Source organism: Haliaeetus albicilla, chromosome 28 (assembly GCF_947461875.1).
Source record: "Haliaeetus albicilla chromosome 28, bHalAlb1.1, whole genome shotgun sequence".
In the NCBI taxonomy this organism is placed as follows: Eukaryota; Metazoa; Chordata; class Aves; order Accipitriformes; family Accipitridae; genus Haliaeetus; species Haliaeetus albicilla.
The window spans coordinates 1,827,039-1,846,544 of NC_091510.1; the positions used below are offsets into that span (position 1 = coordinate 1,827,039).

The window sequence follows — 19,506 nt, forward strand, 5'->3', positions numbered from 1 at the left end:
TCTGTGAAGCAGATGTCAACACCTCAGTGTAACAACCACCATGGCGAGCTCTGCCTATTCCCGAACTAGCTGAAGCAGTCCTAAAACACGTTTGAGTGTAAGAGCTGCAGAGGTTCTGCCCTGCCCATCCTTGTGCCAGTAAAAGGGATCTGAGGGCAGGAGGGGGAGAGGAGAGGGAGAACTCACCATGACTAGAGCATGCCAAGAACATGTCCTTCAGTGTTTTCTGACATTACTCGTGGAGACGTGGATGCAGAAGAGATGCTTGAGTTCACCAAAGGTGGAAAAGGAGTGTCAAAATGAGTCCTCTGGATATCTTGGGCTACCCCTAACAATATCATTGTTTTGGGATGATAAAGTTTAAAAACAATCCTCACCTATTTTTGAATATAAAAATCACAGGTTTTTTTTCTTTTGTTTAGCTCAAATGCTCAGATCATTTCTGGGAAATTGACTGTAGCGGAGCCCCAGGAAGAGCAGTATCACCACCACCAAGAGGGCAGGGAGCCCTGGCACAGTAAACAAAAATAGGCAGACATGAGTGGGAGGCATTGAAAGGTTGAGAACATCTCCAGTGGTTTTAACTATGTGTTACAACATCCCACGTAGAGGTTAACATAAATTAGGCCAATGCCAGGAAGGTTTCAATTGACCTCAAAAATCACAGGAGTTGCTCTTGTCAGGTGAGAATCACGCAGTTCGCGTTGTGCAGGACTTAACCTTTTCTACCAGCACCCTTCTCTCTCACACTTTATGGGCATTTCTTCCTCCAAAATGTTTGTGCTCCAGGTTATCTCCTTTCTGAATGTGGGTGGTAAAGTAAATCCATATTCACAGAAGAGCCATCAAGGCTATTTAATGGTCTGCAGCATCCAATGAGGAATTCAGAGAAGAAAGGCTGTCTCAGTCTATGGAGAATCTCACCCTTCAAATTCCAGTTCACAGAGGCCAGAGCTGAAGACATTTCCAAACTAAGTGTAGATAAACATTCATCAGACATTACTGAGCTATAAACTGCATAAGGCAGAGGCTTTCTAGAGATGCTTTCAGAGGGAAGAGTTTCCTCAGCTGTTCTGTTTCTGCTGCCCTTGTTAGAATTTCAATAGGCACAAGGGTTTGAATATTCATAAGAGCAATACAGCTTGTTTTCAGGCTCAGTAAGGGTTTAGGCTTTATATTTAGGAGACAGTTCGTTGAAGGTTTTGATCACTTTGTCACCTCATTTATAAGATAAAATGTAGTAAGGGTTAATAAACTATTATTTTTATTGCCCGTGAAGTTAATGTATAGGTAGATAATAAAGCCAGTGATTTGTTCCACACCACTTATAACCGTTAGCCTGGTCCTGTAAGTCTTATTTGTGTGAGCTGTCCTTACTCAAAAGGAAAATCCCAATGAAGATAATGAGAACACTTCTGGCAGGAAAGGTTCCAGAGTTGATCCTTAATTAAAGTCCCTTTTAAAAATGTCATTGTGGCAATATTGCTCTTACATTCATACTGTAAGTGACATGAAGAGTCAGTGAAGGTTAATTGCTTTGAAATTATATTTGTAGCTTTCTTAATTAGACTCTGAACTGGAGTTTTCAAACTATCTTTCCAAGGATAACAAAGCACAGCAAAGCTAACTGTCATCTAAAGAATGCCCTCAAATTAATGGGAATTCAACCAAGAACAAACTGCCAATGAATTCCTGTTCATACATTCTCTTTGGTAATTTTGCAGGCTGTACAAACCCTTTAGAGGTAAATTTAGCTCTTGAATCTTTGTCTAATACCCATTTGAAAAGAAATGGTTTTACTTTTCAATTTATTTTGGAGACGCAAAAGGCAGGAAAAGGCTATTTTCCGCTGTACTGGTAAGACATACAAACTGAAAGCTGAACACCCGTGGTCTGGTTACAAAGCTACAGGGTGAGGACACGTGCGTGCATGGATCAACGTGCATCTTTGCTCCATGGGATCCCCAGACACGGAAACATTTGATGTCTGACACTCACCATACCGAAAGCTATGTTCCAAGCAAATGCCTACGCTGGAAGCAATACAAACTAAAAGCACAGATGTCATCCGAAGTAGTAATCGCTATATTAGAAGTGTATTCTTTAGTACAGGAGAAATGTCCAACCCTCTGCACTCCCAGGTAAACCCCCGGTGGTAGCTAGCTGTCCTTTGCTGAGGCAATAGCAGGTTCTTACCTCGTCTAACATCAGAGAAAGAAAATCATCAGCTGTAGTACCAGCAACAAGATGAGCCTGCAGTATTCCAGTGAGTATTACCACACATGCCCATAGGTCATAGGTTATTTGTTTGAAAATGGGTATATTATTATCACTTTTTTTGTTTTCATTTTGCTTGACACTTAAGGCTGCAGCTGACATTTTTGTTTATCAAAAGAAAATATTTATTAATGGTTAACAGGGAGTTTTCACATCATGTGCCTAAAACAGGATCACTTCTGGATGAAGAATGTATTAGTGGCTTTGTCTGTTTCAGATTTGGCACATCACAGCCTCTAAAGTAAAACAGAGAGTCGTGAAAGTGCTGAATCCCTCCTCCACCTTCCTCTGCCCTTCCCCCCAAATCACCCTGACAACCAAATTGCTTCTTAATTTAAACTGGTGCACTCAGGAATATTCATCTGAGATAGAATGAGCTTTATGTATTTTTCAGGGATGCCCTGTTTCATTCAGTTTGCCAGGCAATTAAAACTTCCAGAATCAGACAGTATTTGAAAAACCCATTACAGGGCATTTCCGAGTTTGGCTGCACAAAGATTTGTTTAAGAGCAGGAATCTTACAGAACTGTGATTCCCTGCTTATCAAAAGCCATTTGCAAATGTATAGTTATTACACTGTAGATGTATTTAAACCCAAGAGCGACCATCCTGGTTCAAAACAAGTAAGCGTCCGTGCAGCCCTGCGCCCCGTCTCCAGCGGTAGCTGCTCCCTGACCCATCCAGGATCTGGGGGTGAAGCAGCTCAGGGGACACGGGCACACATCATCTTGGTAGGGACGGGATTTATTAGGGCCAATCTGAGCATCAGAGAAAGCTTAAAACGTAACTCCACCCTGAGACACACCCGTCTTGGAAATCTGACAAAGAGACAGGACGAGATCCTCCTCATGTACCACGAGGGGACATAGTACAAATGAGAATAATTCCATTAACCTCTGGTATGCAGGGCCATTTTTGTTTAATTAATCCAGACTTTGTCCTAGTCCTCCTAACTGTGTAAATTTTAAATCTAATTTTCACTGAAGTAATAAATATTTAAGTGGTTTATTCAATTATATATTAGATTAATATTTAACCAGAGAGTTTATCACCTTTGGAAGAAAAAAAAAAAAGGGGGGAGAAAACAGCTCCTGATACAAAGTTTGAAATGCCTAAACAGCATTAAAAGCATTTTCCTAGCTAGTATACAGCTATCTAAGACATTGCAGCTAATTACTAGTTTACTACTCCCAACTGACTAGCAGTTCACTACACAAAATAACCAAGATGTGGTAGAAAAATAACTAATTGTCATCATGTCTGATGGAAAACATTTTTCACATATTGTGAACTGTGCATTCTTGTAACTGATAGTTTTCAGAAGAAATGCTTTAGCATAAATAAAGCTCTTCCCAAACTGTGGCTGCAGAAGAGAGATACTACTCAGAAGCCTATCTTGAAAATTATTATTTTGTACTCCACACAAATTAAAAAAAAAAAAAAATGCTTGCCTCAGCTAGGCAGAGCTTCTTTCCTCCAAAAAGAGATTTCCTATTACTTAGGAAATAAGATGAATTTTGGTCTTCACAATTTTGAGATATACCCTATAAGTTATGCCATAATCTCTTTAAAAGAAAACTTGAAGCCCTGCTGCAAAAGTTATAGGCGCATCTTACAAATGTGATGGTTGTATTTTCTTCTTTGTCTGTTTTGGAGGGAGAGCAGATGGTTAACTGTGCCTCTTAAACCAAATGTAGTTTTTTTCTGAAAGCTAGCCTTTCTCCACATCTGGCCTTTCCCATCTGAATGGGAAAGAAAAATGCAAGAAAGAAAAAGACCATCAATATGATCTACTAAAATTGCACATGCTCATTGTACATCAATATTTTAAAAATATTAATTCCTATTGAAAAAAGGTCTGATCAGGCCTTGCCGATTTTGGTCTTAACTATTTTTCTCCCTAGACTCCATATCGTAAGTATTGTCAGTCATCTGTCTTTCCATGCTTTTAAAAGCAGCTATCACAAATGAAGACTGTGCTCAGATCATGTTACAAACATCACCTGTATCAGACTGGAGACCTGGGTGTGAAAACTGTGGCTAGATCAAAAAAGATAAACTGCCTGTTCTTTGATGAGGTGAAAAACATCCGAGGTTATGAAGAAAGGAAGAAATAAGGAATTCCAGACCCAGATTGCAATATTTGGACAAACATCATACAGGGACAAGCTCATATGAGTATTTAAGGAATAATATTTTAGAAAATTGAAAGCACATAAAACCAGGAAAGAAGGAAGAATTCTGCAACCTCCAGCTACAGTATGTGGCAAAACCTACAGTGAAGACATGGAGGTCTTATCTGAAAATTCAGTATATGGAGATTTATATTTCCAAGATGGTTGTATTTGTGAATGATTTACTACATCGTCATTAAGTAATTGTTCAGCATGTACTTGGATAAACATTGATTTATGACAACACAGAAATCCCAGATATGTTCAGCTGGCAAACGTAAGTATCTTGCTCTCCAGAAATACTTGTACAATAGCCAGAAAAATCCTTGTTAGTGTAATTAAAGGACTGATTATATGTTTTAGGCTCCTGTGGCTATTTCTTAAAGAACAGCTTAGTGTACTTCCCACTCATCTCTTCTTCTCACTTAGGATTCCAGATCTGCAAGAAATTTTTCTCTTTTTTACTATAAACCTGAAACTCAAAATCTCTACCTAAGATCTGATAAAAAGCAGACACTAGTGACATTTTTCGGCTAAAACCTTAACACAGTGCGCAAGGACTGAAAGCCTTGCATTTATTCTCCATTCCCCGAGGACTTCAAGAACTCAGCATGTTACAAACTCTTTTTCCTTCCTCAAAAAATGGCCCTAGGCTGGATGAAAAGACTTTAACACCACTGAAATCTGGTCAGCCAGCTGAGCGTCAGTGCGGTGCTGGGACCCTCCCCGTCCTGTGCATGTTCTGTCTGAATCCGTTTCGGCACAACCGTGTGATGGGAGGGGATGCAGAGTCACATCTAAAAGCCCAAGAGTAAGGAAGAGACTGTCCCTGGTTTTCTAGCCTAAAGGATAATGTACTTGTTGAAGACAATGTGAACTCCACAAGTAACTGCCCACGACAATTATGTACCCTCCGTTATAATTATAATATAGTATAGTATAGTATGGTAAGAGCAGTCCAGCAAAACCCTAACTACACTAAATATGAAAATGCATGGACTTTTCTTACCACTGGCAAACTGCAAGCAAAATTATCATAACATTATTGTAGATGGCAATTCTTCATTTCTGCACCTCAAGAATTTCAGTAACTATTTATCTTCACATTCCTAAAACGGTATTGTGGGTCTCTGGGCTAGAAATTTAAATAAAAGCCCTGACAGGTTTTAAAAAAATAAATCATGTTACATTTAATTAGCAACTTTTTCACTTGTTAAAAAGCAAGTAAAAGCTTATGTAATGCAACAGTGACAACTGAAAACTGAAGCTTTAATCTAATATGGAGGCAGGATTTTAACAACTTTGGATCATTTCTGTTCCTGTTCTGAGTAGGTGACAATTATCAGTGCCGTCCTCGTGAAGGTTACCACACTTAGCAGTGGGTAGAGGTGAAAAAGAAATAATTTTCTTAGTGATCAAACCCTCTTCTGGCACAACTGACTCAGACAAATGAAGGTGCCAGTCACAGTAATCACTATATCAGTTAATATGTGTTGGGATAAACATAGAAAAATCCACTTCTACTCATATTTTCCCCATGTTTGGGGATAGGTGGGCACCTTTACTACTGGCTCGTTACATATAGGTCCTTCAACAGAATGTTTATGTATAACTTGAAGAAGCAGCAATTTGTACAAAGTAAATGAACCCCAACATAATACACTTGACTGTTAACTGATACTAATAAAATCATTCTTTTTAACTCTACATTTCCAATTATTTGATACCCACACTCCACAACCAAAGATTAAAAGCACATACTAAAGATGTTCCCGAAATGCTCTAATTACCGACTTACCCTGAAATTCTTGGAACAATTAAAATGCCTGCATGCAACTCACTAGACGAATATTGAACAAGTCATTATATTTTGAAATTCTAGTGAAGCAGAGTAAGACAGACACAGCCAACAGGAACACGAGAACCCCGTCAGAGCCAGCACCTTTTGGGAGAAGGAGGGCAGCTCAGCCAGCATTTTATCAGTCCCCCCACAAAAGGAAAGGAAGGGTACACAGAAAGCAAAACAGAAAATGTCAGGCCTGCTGGGGAGTAAAACTTCAAAGTCTGCAATGATGTAAAAGAAGTGCCAAACAACAGCGGGAATGTTAATCAAACTAACACAGTATTTAATAACCCCCCCTGCCAGTTTACCAACACAAACAAGAGCAAGGCAGAAGAGCGAAAAAAATGTTCTGCTTCATATATGCCAATTCTCCTTCCAGCCACAAAAAACCTTTATGTGCTTTAATTTTAAGGGAAGTTAATAATTAATATTACTGTTAATAAAAATATCAACCCAAATGCCCCCATTTCTAAATTTTTTATTTTCACTGGTCTATTATTGAACTAACTTGCTCCTACTCTTCCTCTTGCAGGGCACAATAACCGACCCATCTTTTTGCTCGGGTATCGGAAGACTCTGTAGTCTGAACCTGATGTCTATTTAGGGCACAGACGTTTAGTGGAGATAACCCTGGCTGGTGACTGGTGCTGGGGCAGACTTCTACTGAAATTTCCTTGGAGATTTGCACCTGGTTTTGTTTTTCTGTTGTATTTGGAAAGACACTACTTATGGCAGAGGAGGTCTGTTTTATTCATTCCTATTGCAGCTTATAAATCCAGTCCCTGAAAAGCTGTTCATTCAAAGCGAGGCATTCAAGAGCATTACATCAGCTTGGCTTCTCCCTGAATAAAATCACATATTTCAGATTTTTAGCCTTTGAGCTGCCTGTAATTCTTTCTGTTAACCTTCTGTTGGTACCCTGGTTAGTGTTGTCTATTCTTTGTGATTTTGTTCTCAGTTAGTCAATGACTGTTTCCCATATCACAAACACTGTAACTACCCATAACACACCCTCTTTCTCCAAAATTTGTCAGGCCTGAAGTTCAATGTGGGATCAGAAAGTCACGTGGGGCTTTTTCTGTTTTGCGTTTTGCAAGTGAATAAAGGCTTCTAGTAGTCAAATGATTTCTCTAGTGACCTTGGTGCAACACTAGTGCCACTGGTACGGTTGGACAAGTGTCACTGGATAGGTCTTAACACTGGCATTTTACAAGCAGTTTTGCTTTCATAAAAGACAGAGAAATACAAACAAAGCAACATCCTCTGCTCTCTTTAGAGTTCTGTTCGTTCTACAATCGTAACTAGGAATGAAACAGTATCAGTTTGTTATTGACCATCGGTGTTAGAAGGACTAATTTTGATTATGCTAATGACATAGAAATGCTGAAAAAGAAGTTTTAATCACATCTTTAAGAGACAAAGAACAACTGCAATTCTGACCCGAGGGAGAATTAGCCATTTGACTACTTTAGGGATGTAACTGAAATTCCAGTGAATTAAAAGGAATATTTCCATTGATTTCCTTTAGCTTTGAGCTGGACCTTTAATTATTAGAAATGCAGACAGACTTTATGCTCTCTCAGGACTCTCTATCTCTCCCTTTTTGTGACAAAGAACTAATTTGAAGGCACTAGTCTTTAAAACTTGAGCTAAGAAATTGATTTTTTCCAAGGTGAATCCAGAAGGAAAACTTTTCATCTTGTAATTGAGATATAATAAAATACTCACTGATGGATCCTTTGTTGGCTGAATGGAGCAGTATAGCAGTCATTCTCCTCCAGATCTGGCAGTGTCTCCTTGTCCAGTTTCATTGGCTTTCTAGGCAACCATCCTCGAAACCTGCTTATTTGTTTCTCGATCCTGCAGCACATGAAAAGCGTGAGCATTTGAGATAGTGTTTTTTCATTACATTACAGAGCACTTACAAAGAACACATGCTGGCAAACTAGGCCACTTAATATTTACAACCAGAAAAGACACAACGTCTTTTGACTTCTTCGAGGCAGACCAAATTATACATGCTGAACTTGATTATTAATAACCAGCTTTCAGCATAGAAGTATCTTATTTTGTCTCAACAGAAAAGCAATGCTGATGGTACATGCTGCTATATATCTCTTTAAGCCCAGTAAGCTCTTGGCAACTCTCTAAACCTTTATTTCTCAGCTTTTCAGTTAGTTTAAATTTCAGGCCTAACTGACACATTAGACTTTGGACATATAAACATTGGAACAGCAGAGACTGTGACAGAGAGCTTTGGGAGCTAAGCCCCAGCAAGTTACATCCCTTTACTCTCTCCATACAGATTCTTACCTCACAATTGATGCTATTAAAAAAAAAATAAAAATAGGCTACTTTGTTCATTTGGTTCAATTGTAGTGTCTTGCAAAACTACAACCTCCATGAAACCAGAATACTCAGTGTATAGATTAATAGATGACTGCTACACAGATTCTTACATTTAGAAGGTAAAAGCAAACTAAGATCAAGCTGGAGAAATGGCAGATTTAACTGCAGGTGCACTCATGCAAAGATGCACACTGAAATGAAGGGAAAGGGAAGAATCAGAGCTGATTGAAGAAGACAATCTAAACCAAATTCAAACCCAAACTAAAATGTTATAATGAAAAACACATAAGAAAGATGAGATGATACATCTGGCACAATGAGCCCTACACTCTCAGAAGTTCCTAACACCTTCAAGTCCTGATCAGTGATCTCTGCCTGCAGAAATCATAGGCTACAAATTATGGACTATGCACATACTCCAGTCACTGGATGAATCTTCCCAGGAGTGGAGCTAAAGGGCATGAAATGACATCATTTGAACTTTAAGTCCAGTTCTGGATGAAGCTCAAGGACTGGAAATGTACTTGTTTCTTTTCTTTTGACAGAAGTCAGCACAATAACTCTATGACCAGCAAATGCTGTGAGCTCTGCACAGTCACTTGGAGGGAGGACAATCCCTACCCAAGCGGCTAAGTGTGTGGGAAAGTGACGTGAAATTATTACATACTTTCATTTAAAATACATATAATATTTCCTGGAATATTCAGCCTTCTCCCATCAGGTATTTTTATCTTGGATAAGAAAGCTAATGCTAATTTTTAAACACGGGCACATTTCAAAATTGTAACCAAACTAGCTCTGACTTGTTTCGGTACCATTTGTGTATTCCCATTCTGGGAATAGCATGGCAGTGCGGGGGGGGCAAATTGACCACCAGGACTGTTGGGAAGAACTGGAACGTGTATGTGAACATAACATAGGACTTATACTAAATTAATGACGAACTCTTCCCGGGCAGTGTTTGCACCGAGGAGGTGTTTTGCAAAAGTCTGCGCCCGAGTGCAGGCGCGGTGTCGGATCCCAGGGCTGCAAAGGGTCCGACCACCCGAAACTCCAGCTGCAGCATCCAGCCTGGCAGCCGGGAGCTCGCCTGTGCAGACCCTGATAAGAATGACAAGGGAAAAGTAAATTCTCTGCAGGGGAATTCCCTGTCTCTCGGTGTCCAATTTTTCCTCTGTAAAGGCCATAAGCTCTGCGCTACTGTACATTCAGGAGGCTTAGTGAGTCCGGGTATGGAAAAGGGAAGAGGAATCGGGCAGAAGGGTTTTTTAAATATCCCGTTCCATGCTTATTTGTTAACTGAAATCATTTGAATTCTCTAAACTATTAACACCCTTGCTAATCTGCAATCCTTTCCCAGTCATCCTGCAAGCCAATGTGCACATTTGAGATAGGCGTGCTGCAGGTTTATCACACCACGCATGCATGCACACAGGCACAGAGTGCTTTCCCCACTTAAGAGCAATGCATTATTCATGTTGGCTTCTCACTGAGCGTACCCAGAATTTGACTGGTTTGCCATTCTCAAGGCTCAGACTACTTGGCATGCTCAGTGAGCCTGGTGGCAAACAGGTCTGAGAAAGCTGCAAAGCCTTTCTGCACGGCCCAGAACATACAGTACAGTGATCCCTAGGGAAAAAAAAACCAACTAGTTATCTCCTTGGAAAAGAAAAATGACCAGATTCTTAAATTGCTCCAGCGCACTCCAGCAATGCCATCAGCCGGCAGCGCAGGCTTTGTACTCTACAGGAGCACCTCTCAAAAAAAAAAAGAAAAAAGAGTGGTGCTGGTGCTAACAAACACAGACACATAGTGTTAAAAATCTACTGTTTTATCACTTCTTGAAGGCTAATCCATGCCTCACCTTCCCTTATGGAGAGGCTTATATGCTCAGCTGCATAGGGGAGGGGTGTTTGGAAAGCAGAGCAACCTACACTAGAGCAGCAGAGTGCATGGAGTGATGAGGCACTGTAGATTTAGCCACAACGAAAGAGGAGAGTGGAAGATTTGATAATAACATCCTTCTTAAATTCCTTCTTTAAAAACACTCATTAGCCTCATAAGGCAAAAAATCATTCTCTTAATTCACACAGTGTCTCAAAGACAAAAGTCGCTTCCACTCCAATCCTGCCCCTGCTCTCCAAGTCTAATCTTTACCCAGTATCCTCTTTCTGAAGATACATACTGTGCTTAACTCACACAGAGGGTTTCTCAAATAATTTCAAAGAAACTGTTTTCTCACTAGGAAGAGGGGTAGGGATAGAATTGTTCTTTCAAAGGGAAGAGGAAGTTAGGAAAATAAAAAAAAATGTTTTGAATCAAGACTGATTTTTATCTGCAGGTCATCTTTGATAGAGCTTTACGCATATTGTAGTGCTAGATGCTGTCTTAGTTTAGATTTTAACCCCCCTGCAGGTACTGTATAGGTACCTGACACCCCTCCTTTCCTCTAAAATATATTAGGGGAGTTTTGTTATTTGAAATATTGAGATCACTAGAATTTTTCAGAGAGAAAATTCAAGTCAGGTTGACAAGTTGCCAGTGACCTGCTCTGGGCTTTGCCTTGTAACAAAAGTCTTCTTTAAAATAAATTATGCCCCAATGTCAATATAATGTGTTGCTTAGCTCAAAAAATGGACCATAGCTTCAGTTACTTGTAATCTTCACTGAACTAGGAGTAGAGGAAGTAGATACTTATATCGAAGCTGTCTATCTGACTTTCACATAAATGAAAATAAAGCTGAATATGTTTTCTTTTTTCCCACTGGGACTATTCAGTTATAGCTTTTCCGCCTCAAGTAGCTATTTATAGACCTGAACACAAAAATTGAATTTAGCCAAGTGTTCTCATCACTCAGGAACTAAAATACCAGAAAAAGATCATACCTCTTCCCATACTGACTTCAGATCGCATCCTGACTCTTAAGAAAATGAATGCAAAACGAAATTTCATACACCACATATAAATGTTAGAATCTTCACCTACTGCTTCCTATCTATTACTTTAGTCAAAGCAGCCATGTGTTAACTAAAATGAAGACAAATTCCAAAGTTAACAGCCCCTGTAGTATTTATTATAAGGTGGGGATGGGAAGTGGGGAGCATCAACAAGCTTTAGAAGAATCATGTGCGTCTATTAGCCTGTGCCAACTAGGTAAAATGCCATAATTCCACAAAGTGCCCATTTGGTGCTTACTAATATAAAGAAGCAAATACTATAATGTGAGATCAATGCTGGTACTCTCAAGTCACCAGCACACCGTGATAGAATTTAATATAAAAAATCCTTTTTAATATGCTCATACAGCAGAGTGATAATATGTGACTTATTTTCCCATGGATGTTCATCTACTGACGTTATCTGCAAAGTGATACAGCTGTTTACTCTGAAATGCAGATTTTTCAAATTCAGTTCTTCTCTCTCAGAGGTTCATGGGAATATTTCCACTGACCTCAGAGTGACACAGTAAATCAAATGCGAGACCTTTTTGAAAACTGCATCAACAGCACTGTGGCATTAAATGCCAGCCTATGATCGGGTCTTTGCCAAGCCTGTATATTTTTTAGGCTTTTTGGAGACATTTTCATTTAACTGTCCAAGGTATCAAAAAGAAAATGCAAACTGCAGCATCGGAAGGTTTTCATTGCATTGTCAGACATAAACCAGGCATCAAACGTAACCTTAAAGATATTTAATAACCGAGAGAAAGCACTTCAAAGATTCTTAAAAAATACTCATCTTTCAAGCTCAGTAACGTTACACCAGAGATGAACCCATTTCATTGCCTTCCTATCTACCGCCAAAGTACTAAGCATCCTGCCGGAGGAAGCAATAAATAAATAATGCCATCGCTATTACAAGTAAGCAAGGTGCATGGAATTGAAAAAAAAAGCTGTAACTGTGGTATTTTAACCCCAAGAAACTCCCTAATGAGCTACATAAAAAGAGATACAGTGTTTGCACTAACACACTTATTGTTCTTTAAAAGACTCCATCAATTGAGAAGTATTTCCTTATTCCTAAAAAAGACAACACAGATAAAATGAATTGCCTCTTCCACATTGCAGATGCCTTAAAAATGCAACTTCTGTGTTTGTTTTTGCAGATACCCTAGTGTCTAATGACTCCCTCCACTCTTCCTACAAACACAGCTAATAAACTTTTCCCTCCAGCTTGACCTTAACCTTTATTTTTGTTATTGGGTCCAAATGAACATAAACTGGACTGGCATAAGAATTGTACTCACCTATTCATGAACTTGTATCGGCGGTGCAGGTAATAGATTTTTCTCCTGGAAGAACAGCAAAAATGAAGCCAGTCGAGAAGAAAACCCATCGTCAGTTACAGTATGAACTAGCAAGGAAGGAAAGGAGATTGAAGACAGAAGCCTGTAAGAGGTGGAGGAAGAGACTAAAAGAGAGATTAACAGAACTGTCGCAGGAAGCCACACAGACTCTGGTGGCGTTTGAATTGCAAGAAGGTCATCATTTTCCCATTGTCTTCTCCTTTTCTGCTATTTGTCATGTGTGAAAGACAGGGACCCAAAGGTGTTTCTATTTCAAAGAAGTCCATAAACTGCTGCAGGAATTCTATAGGGCTGATACAAATACGGATAAATTATCTCACATCCACTAGTGAATTATCGAAGCTGCATTCGGTGAAACACAAGGGGGAATCACTCAGAAAATCCAGGAAAGAGGTACCTGATGCTGCAATATGCCATAACACATGCAGTACCAACCGGGACCAGTGCTTGCTGTGGGGGTAACATCCCTTGAAACACAACATAGGCTACACAAGCAAACGAGCATGTGCTTGGCAAGCCCCCCCCAAAGTCCGCAGCCTCTCCCTCCGCCCCTCCGACAGGCACAGCCGATTTCTGTTGTCGGTGCAATAATCCGCACGGGACCGCGCACGGGGAACCAGTGAGCAGACACGGGTGCGCGAGCAGACGCGTTGTGTCCCCCCACTCCCGGTCTGCTCCCCGACCAGCCCCGCAGGCACACCGCGGCTCTCAGGACTTGACCCATCCCCTTCAGCAGAGGGATCACGTCTTCGTGAGAGTTCAGAAAATCTGAGGGCTTTTAGGTGTGGGTTTGGGGCTGATACTCCTTACTGGAAGGTTTGGGTGCCTGCCTGAACTCCGGTTACCTCCTCCAGAGGCTGACTTTGTCATCCGCTGAAGGTCATGGCTAAATCGAGGTGGTTTCTGTCTATTCTGAGAGGTTCCATCGTGTAACGCTGAACTGCACCACTTCTGGAAAATGAAGGGCTCGCACCACACATATTCTGAATATTTGTTTATATTAAATGTACTGTAGGGATGCTGTTAGGGCCTTGGAAGCAAGCATGGTTGGGAGCTTTCTAAAATAGGGCAGCACTGATGCTTTATGAACTATAGAAAAAAAACTGGTTAGTATTCCAGGTTAATTTTCAGAACTTAGAATTTAAATAATGCATAATATTTTGACATTATTGTTATCAGTGCCCATGTTTTGCTGGTGAAGTAAAATTTTCAAAACAATTTCATGTCAGCCAGCCTCCTTTGGCCAACTCCTCCACAAGATAGTGTTATTTATCTTGCTCTACTTGGCAGGAGCAGAGAAGGGTCAAAGTTAAGCGTTTCTGAAGATGCCATGCACTTCATGATTTTGCTTCAAATATTCAGAGGTATCTGCTGTTTTGGCACCCCTTCTTTGAAACAGCAAGGATTTTATTCACTGATGCATGGGCCTTCAACAATTCCAGCCTAAAATATTGGGTGCTGTAAGCAATCAGTGGCCCTAAAAACAAGGGGTTAGATAAGGGCACCTGGAAAGAGGTAGTCTAGACTAGGGGACATTTTGTAGAATGCTGGTCCTTGTTTTTAAATGGTAAACAGTACTGCTGCTCTTAAAATAAAATTTAAGAGCCTACCCAGCAGACATCAGTAAATCACCATGATTTCCTCTTAACAATACTGTAATAATTCTCTCTCTATGGAGGTGGAAAGAATGAAGCCATGATCCTGAAGCAGGTCAAGAAACCTTTAGTGGTTTTGATGCTTTCTATATAATCTGTATGGCATCTACTTTGCCATCTGCTGAGAGATAGATTTCAAAAAAGGGACTTCAGATCAGGAAAGAACAAGCTGCTCAGTGTCTAAACTCTGAGTTGCTGGTGTATTTCTTAATCATGAGACCTTATCCTCCTGCTGGGGCAGGTTCGTCTCAAGGAATGCCACAGAAGTCAAAGGAGGTACACTTTTGGCCCAGCCTGCTGTTTCTATGGCTAGAACACTCTTTTAAAAGAATATTAATATCTTGCAATGGCTTGTGATAACTTTTATATTTTTCTCTTTAGCACTAAAAGCACAAGAAAGAACAGTTGAAGATTTGCTGTGAAAATGAAAACCAAAATACATACAGAATAAGCCTGCAATTTTGTACTTAATTCATACCCATTCTTCCTAGCAAGTTCTGTACTGCTACAGCTTGTCTCATACCAGAGGCATTTTTCATCCTTAAGTAAGAAGAAAACAGAAGAAATCCTACAGAGGACACCAACTCACTAGTTGCATATTCTGGATCTGATCCTTTTCTTGCTCAGGAGTAATTCCATTAAAATCAATGGAGTTCTACATCTATAAACCCTGCTAATTAAAGAAGAATCAAGACCTCTCAGTTCATGGGTTTTGGTCAGTTCCAGTGGAAGTCTTTATGCTATTTTAACAGTTCTGATAACCAGCAGAGTAAAAAAATCAATATTTTACATAGAAAATTTCAAAGCCCAACATGCAAATAATATTAAATAAATGATAAAAATAATCTGAATGACAATGTGGAATGAATTTGGTTATCAGTAGCGTGTAATAGAAGTTCTTTATTTTCTCCACAGAAAAAAGCATTTATAGTCTGAATCGTTCTCCTGTTAGATGGGATACTTATTTATAATCTGTATTTCCGTAATTACACACTATGCAAGCAATTTACAGGTGCTGAACATACCAGATACGTCCAACAGACATGCACCTTCTGTGCTGCCTTACGTACCTGGATCTTCTTGACCTCCCATTGATTTCAATGAAATGTCCATTTAAAAAACAGCAGCGCACAAGTATGCAGGGGGCTCCAGCATTGAAGGGGTTAAAGGGCCTAAGGATAGAATACCCCATGAAAACAGCTGCACTGCTACAGCTCACCTTAATTTCAAACCAGTATTGTACCGAAATTTCAGGCATTAACAAGAAACAGCAATGAATAGGGTATCTAAGGTACTCCATTTATATTTTCTAAAGATGTGGGGTATCTTACAGAAGAGCTTTTCCATGTGCATTTTGGTGTTATCATTACGTTAGCTTTACAGTATAGTGTGACTTTGGAGGTTCAGACAAAATACAACTACACCTACCTGAAAGGCATTCTTACATTCATTAGTTCAGCGTATTTGCCCAGGACCTCCCAAGGGGCATGCAACTTCACAAAGATGATGTCGCTGTTTGTTAGAGATGACTGCAAAAGAAAAACAAAACAGCCACCGGGCCTTACTTTTTCAAGTAAAAAAAGAAAGAAACCACGGCTCAGTGGTCAGTATCTATTTTTTCTGGTCTTATGTCACCCCTCGCACTTCCTGAGTCTCCCTCAAGCACGTGCAGTTCTATCAGTATTTTGTCAACTCGTTTTCCTTCTGGTTTCCTGAAAGCCATCCTGTGGCTCCCTTCCGGGCTGCATGTGGGTTTCCTTCCCATGGAGAAGAGGACATGGAGGGGAGGCTGACATGCGGTTGTGGGCTACCCAAGTGTGGGGTGGAAATAGGGTTGGTGGGCGATTCTGGGTCTGGAAGTCTGGTCTTGAACTTCAGCTGAAAACAAAATGGCAAGTCAGGACCTGATTCTGCCAGTTGATCGGGTTTTCTGCACACACACAGAAGTGCAGGTGTGTGGAGGCACATCTAGCAATCAAGAAAAGTTTGTATGAACGTGTGGTCCTATCGTTGTTGCCCCACATGGACAAATAATGAAGTCCCAGCTACAGAGCCATGGTCTCCAGCTTCCCTTCCTTCAGCTTCCCTCTTGGCCCCATGAATTCTGAACGTTACAACTAAAGCCAGCAGGAAAAAGGAAATCTGATGCTGCCCACAGCATAAAATTGTACAGATTTGTTGCCCAGAAGGGTCAAGGCCCATGACTATGCCAGCAAGATCTCTTCGCAGTGCTACTTCTTTTCTATGGGTTGTATGTAGTGTGGAAAAGAGCTTCATGTAGGGTACGGGCAGCAGAGCTGTCACCTAACAGAAGGCGGTTTGGCGAAGAACGGAGAACATGCAGTAAAGAGGAGAAGGGGAGAAATTTAACTGTGTTTGCACTCAGGAGGTGAAATAGTGCTTTACAAGAAAGCTACAGCAGAGTCGGCTGAAGCTGACACGAGAACACAGACATCCACACGTTAATACTGGAAGATGAATTGTTCAAATTCTAATGAAAATCAATGAAATTCTCATAAAATTGCATACAATACAGCTTTAGACAGCTGAATGGATCACATTAACAGGGAGAATAACTACAGACTGAGTTTGAGGAACACCCAGGAAATACGTAAAGGGGTACAAGGGTATGAGAAAAGGAAAGTGTGGAGACTGAGAAAACCAGACAAGAAAATTGTTAGTTGGCTTTAGGAATGACTTCCTAGTTTTTTAGACATTGTAATATATTCAATGTTTCTCACATTAATTCTTGGTTAACACAACTTACTAGGCGTTCTTAAATCTAGTATTGTTCATCTGGGAGCTACAGTGGCTATATGGGCAGGAGGCTCACATTTATACTTCTGATGCCTACTTGATTCTTCCTCCCAGTATCCTGATAGATGCTGAAATTACTGAAACTGCTATAAGCATGTAGCTAAAACATGCTAAAGAGTAGCTAAGACATTATTAAAACATTAACAAAACATTTTTAAAAATGAATTAAGCATTAATTAAAACATTATTAAAACATTAATTAAACATTAATTAAAACATTAGAGATGCTAAAACATTATTACTAGTTTGTGATAGGAATGAAAACTCCAACAGTTAAGATACAAATATATGATTTTCTTTAGCACATTAAAAAAAAAAAGACACCCCCCCAACCCAGTCACTACAGAGTTAACTCTTTTTTAAAACAAATAGAATATCAGAATCCTCAAAAATGGACACAGAGAAATATTTGTACCCAAAGTACTATTGGGCTGCATGAAAAAATGGATTTAGCGCATAATGGAAAGAGTGACTTTCTGGTATTAATAACTGCGGAAAAAAAACCTTGCTGTTCTTTTGCTCATGACATTCTGAAAAATATTTCAACATGAAATGATACAACAGCAACAAAATGCCCCAAAGAGACTTGCTTCAGAGACAATGAGTTCAGTTGTACTCTTTCCATTGACTTTTATGGATTCCAAATTAGGCCTCTAATGATGTTTTTCCTTATAGGTATGTTTCACAAATTATCTTTTATTTTCCCATGAGACTTTAGCAAGCAGATACCACAAAACCAAGACTAAGTTCTGCTGCTCTAAAAATTTCCTGCAAACTACTGTTTCAAACATGAGGTTAAGTCAGCAGTGGACTGGCAATTTTGTCATAAACAGCTCAGATTAAATACAAACAAACCAACCCCATCAAAACACAAAAGAATTGTGTAATAGGCCCAATCTACAAAAGGAAACTATGGTCCTAACACACCAATAAAATTTGAGAAATGGAGGGAATTTATTAAACACAGCCTGTAAATTTAGTGATGGCTATTAAACAGGAAGCCTATGGGCATTTTCCAGCACATTGTAGTTTAAGCCACACTAGATATGGCAGCCACAGTAACATGAGTTGTGGAGATACTGTTTCACAAGTGAACACTATCTTCATCTAAATCTGATTTCATATGTTACACTTTTTCACATGGAAACACGAAAAACTTCCATATAGTTATCACAAATATAAATACAAATGTTTAAAGAATGTTTTCTACTCAATACCTTGTAATGTTATTTTATCAGCTTTGTCAACAGAAGATCTAACCAAAAGACATTTGGGAGGTTCAGTTATTTTCATAAGAAAGAGATAACAATGCCAAATTATTAAAATGGAAATTCATTTCTCTTGGGTTTGCTCAGGTTAAGTGTTCATAAAGGAAAGCACTAAGAAAGCTTGAAAAAAACAAGATTGGAAAGAGAAGAACAAATCCAGATGGAGGAGTAACTGAATGAAATGTCACATTCACTTAATCTAAGGAGAAAATAACTAATCAAAATACCTGAAAAAAAAAATCAAGAGCACCATCTTAGTTACAAAAATACTTTAGTGAATGGAATCTGCTAAACTCTCTTTGCTAAATTAGTATGTAGACACAGTATCCTTCAGCTTCTAAATGTTTCATTGAGAGGAGAGGAGCATTCTTCTGTTGTAATTGACTTTCGAGGCCTGGCTCATTAAACAGTTTGGAGAAGTAAACTCAATTTCACATTATGGGAACACGCAAACAAAAATCAATGTAACATTGCTCCCCTTGGAAATTTAAATAAGACAACTATTGACATGAGCAATCTGCTAGAAAGTGATGTCTAGATGATGAAGAAAGAAAAGCAGAGGAATCAAGGGGACAGACAATGAGGTAAAACCCTTTGCAAACACAAAAATGGAATAAGCGTTTGGAATTGACCTGTGGCACCACTGCCTATAGAGTTATCACCATATGATAATTGCAAGGCCAGCAACGTTCAAATTAATTAGTTGTTTCAGACTGATTCCTTGAGGAGGAATATCCCTAACAAAACAGATTTTCTTCTGGTCGGTAATAATATTCTTGCTGGTCTTCAGAGCAGTGCAAGCCCAGTGTGACAAGA

The 19,506-nt window shown here is 39.5% G+C and overlaps 1 protein-coding gene across 6 annotated transcripts in view; it reads right to left on the minus strand.

The window, feature by feature from the left end:
* The window catches only part of ANO4 (anoctamin 4), a 191,255-nt gene that overhangs the window by 56,173 nt on the left and 115,576 nt on the right, over positions 1 to 19,506 (minus strand). For 5 of the 6 annotated variants that reach the window (XM_069773682.1, XM_069773681.1, XM_069773679.1 and 2 more), the window contains 4 exons: positions 16,034 to 16,134; positions 15,676 to 15,777; positions 12,891 to 12,935; positions 8,023 to 8,154 (listed from right to left, as the gene is read on the minus strand). In XM_069773682.1, the coding sequence (XP_069629783.1) occupies positions 8,023 to 8,154; positions 12,891 to 12,935; positions 15,676 to 15,777; positions 16,034 to 16,134 (380 nt within the window). The remainder of the gene's footprint in view (positions 1 to 8,022; positions 8,155 to 12,890; positions 12,936 to 15,675; positions 15,778 to 16,033; positions 16,135 to 19,506) is intronic. The other variant, XM_069773683.1, reaches the window with a different exon arrangement.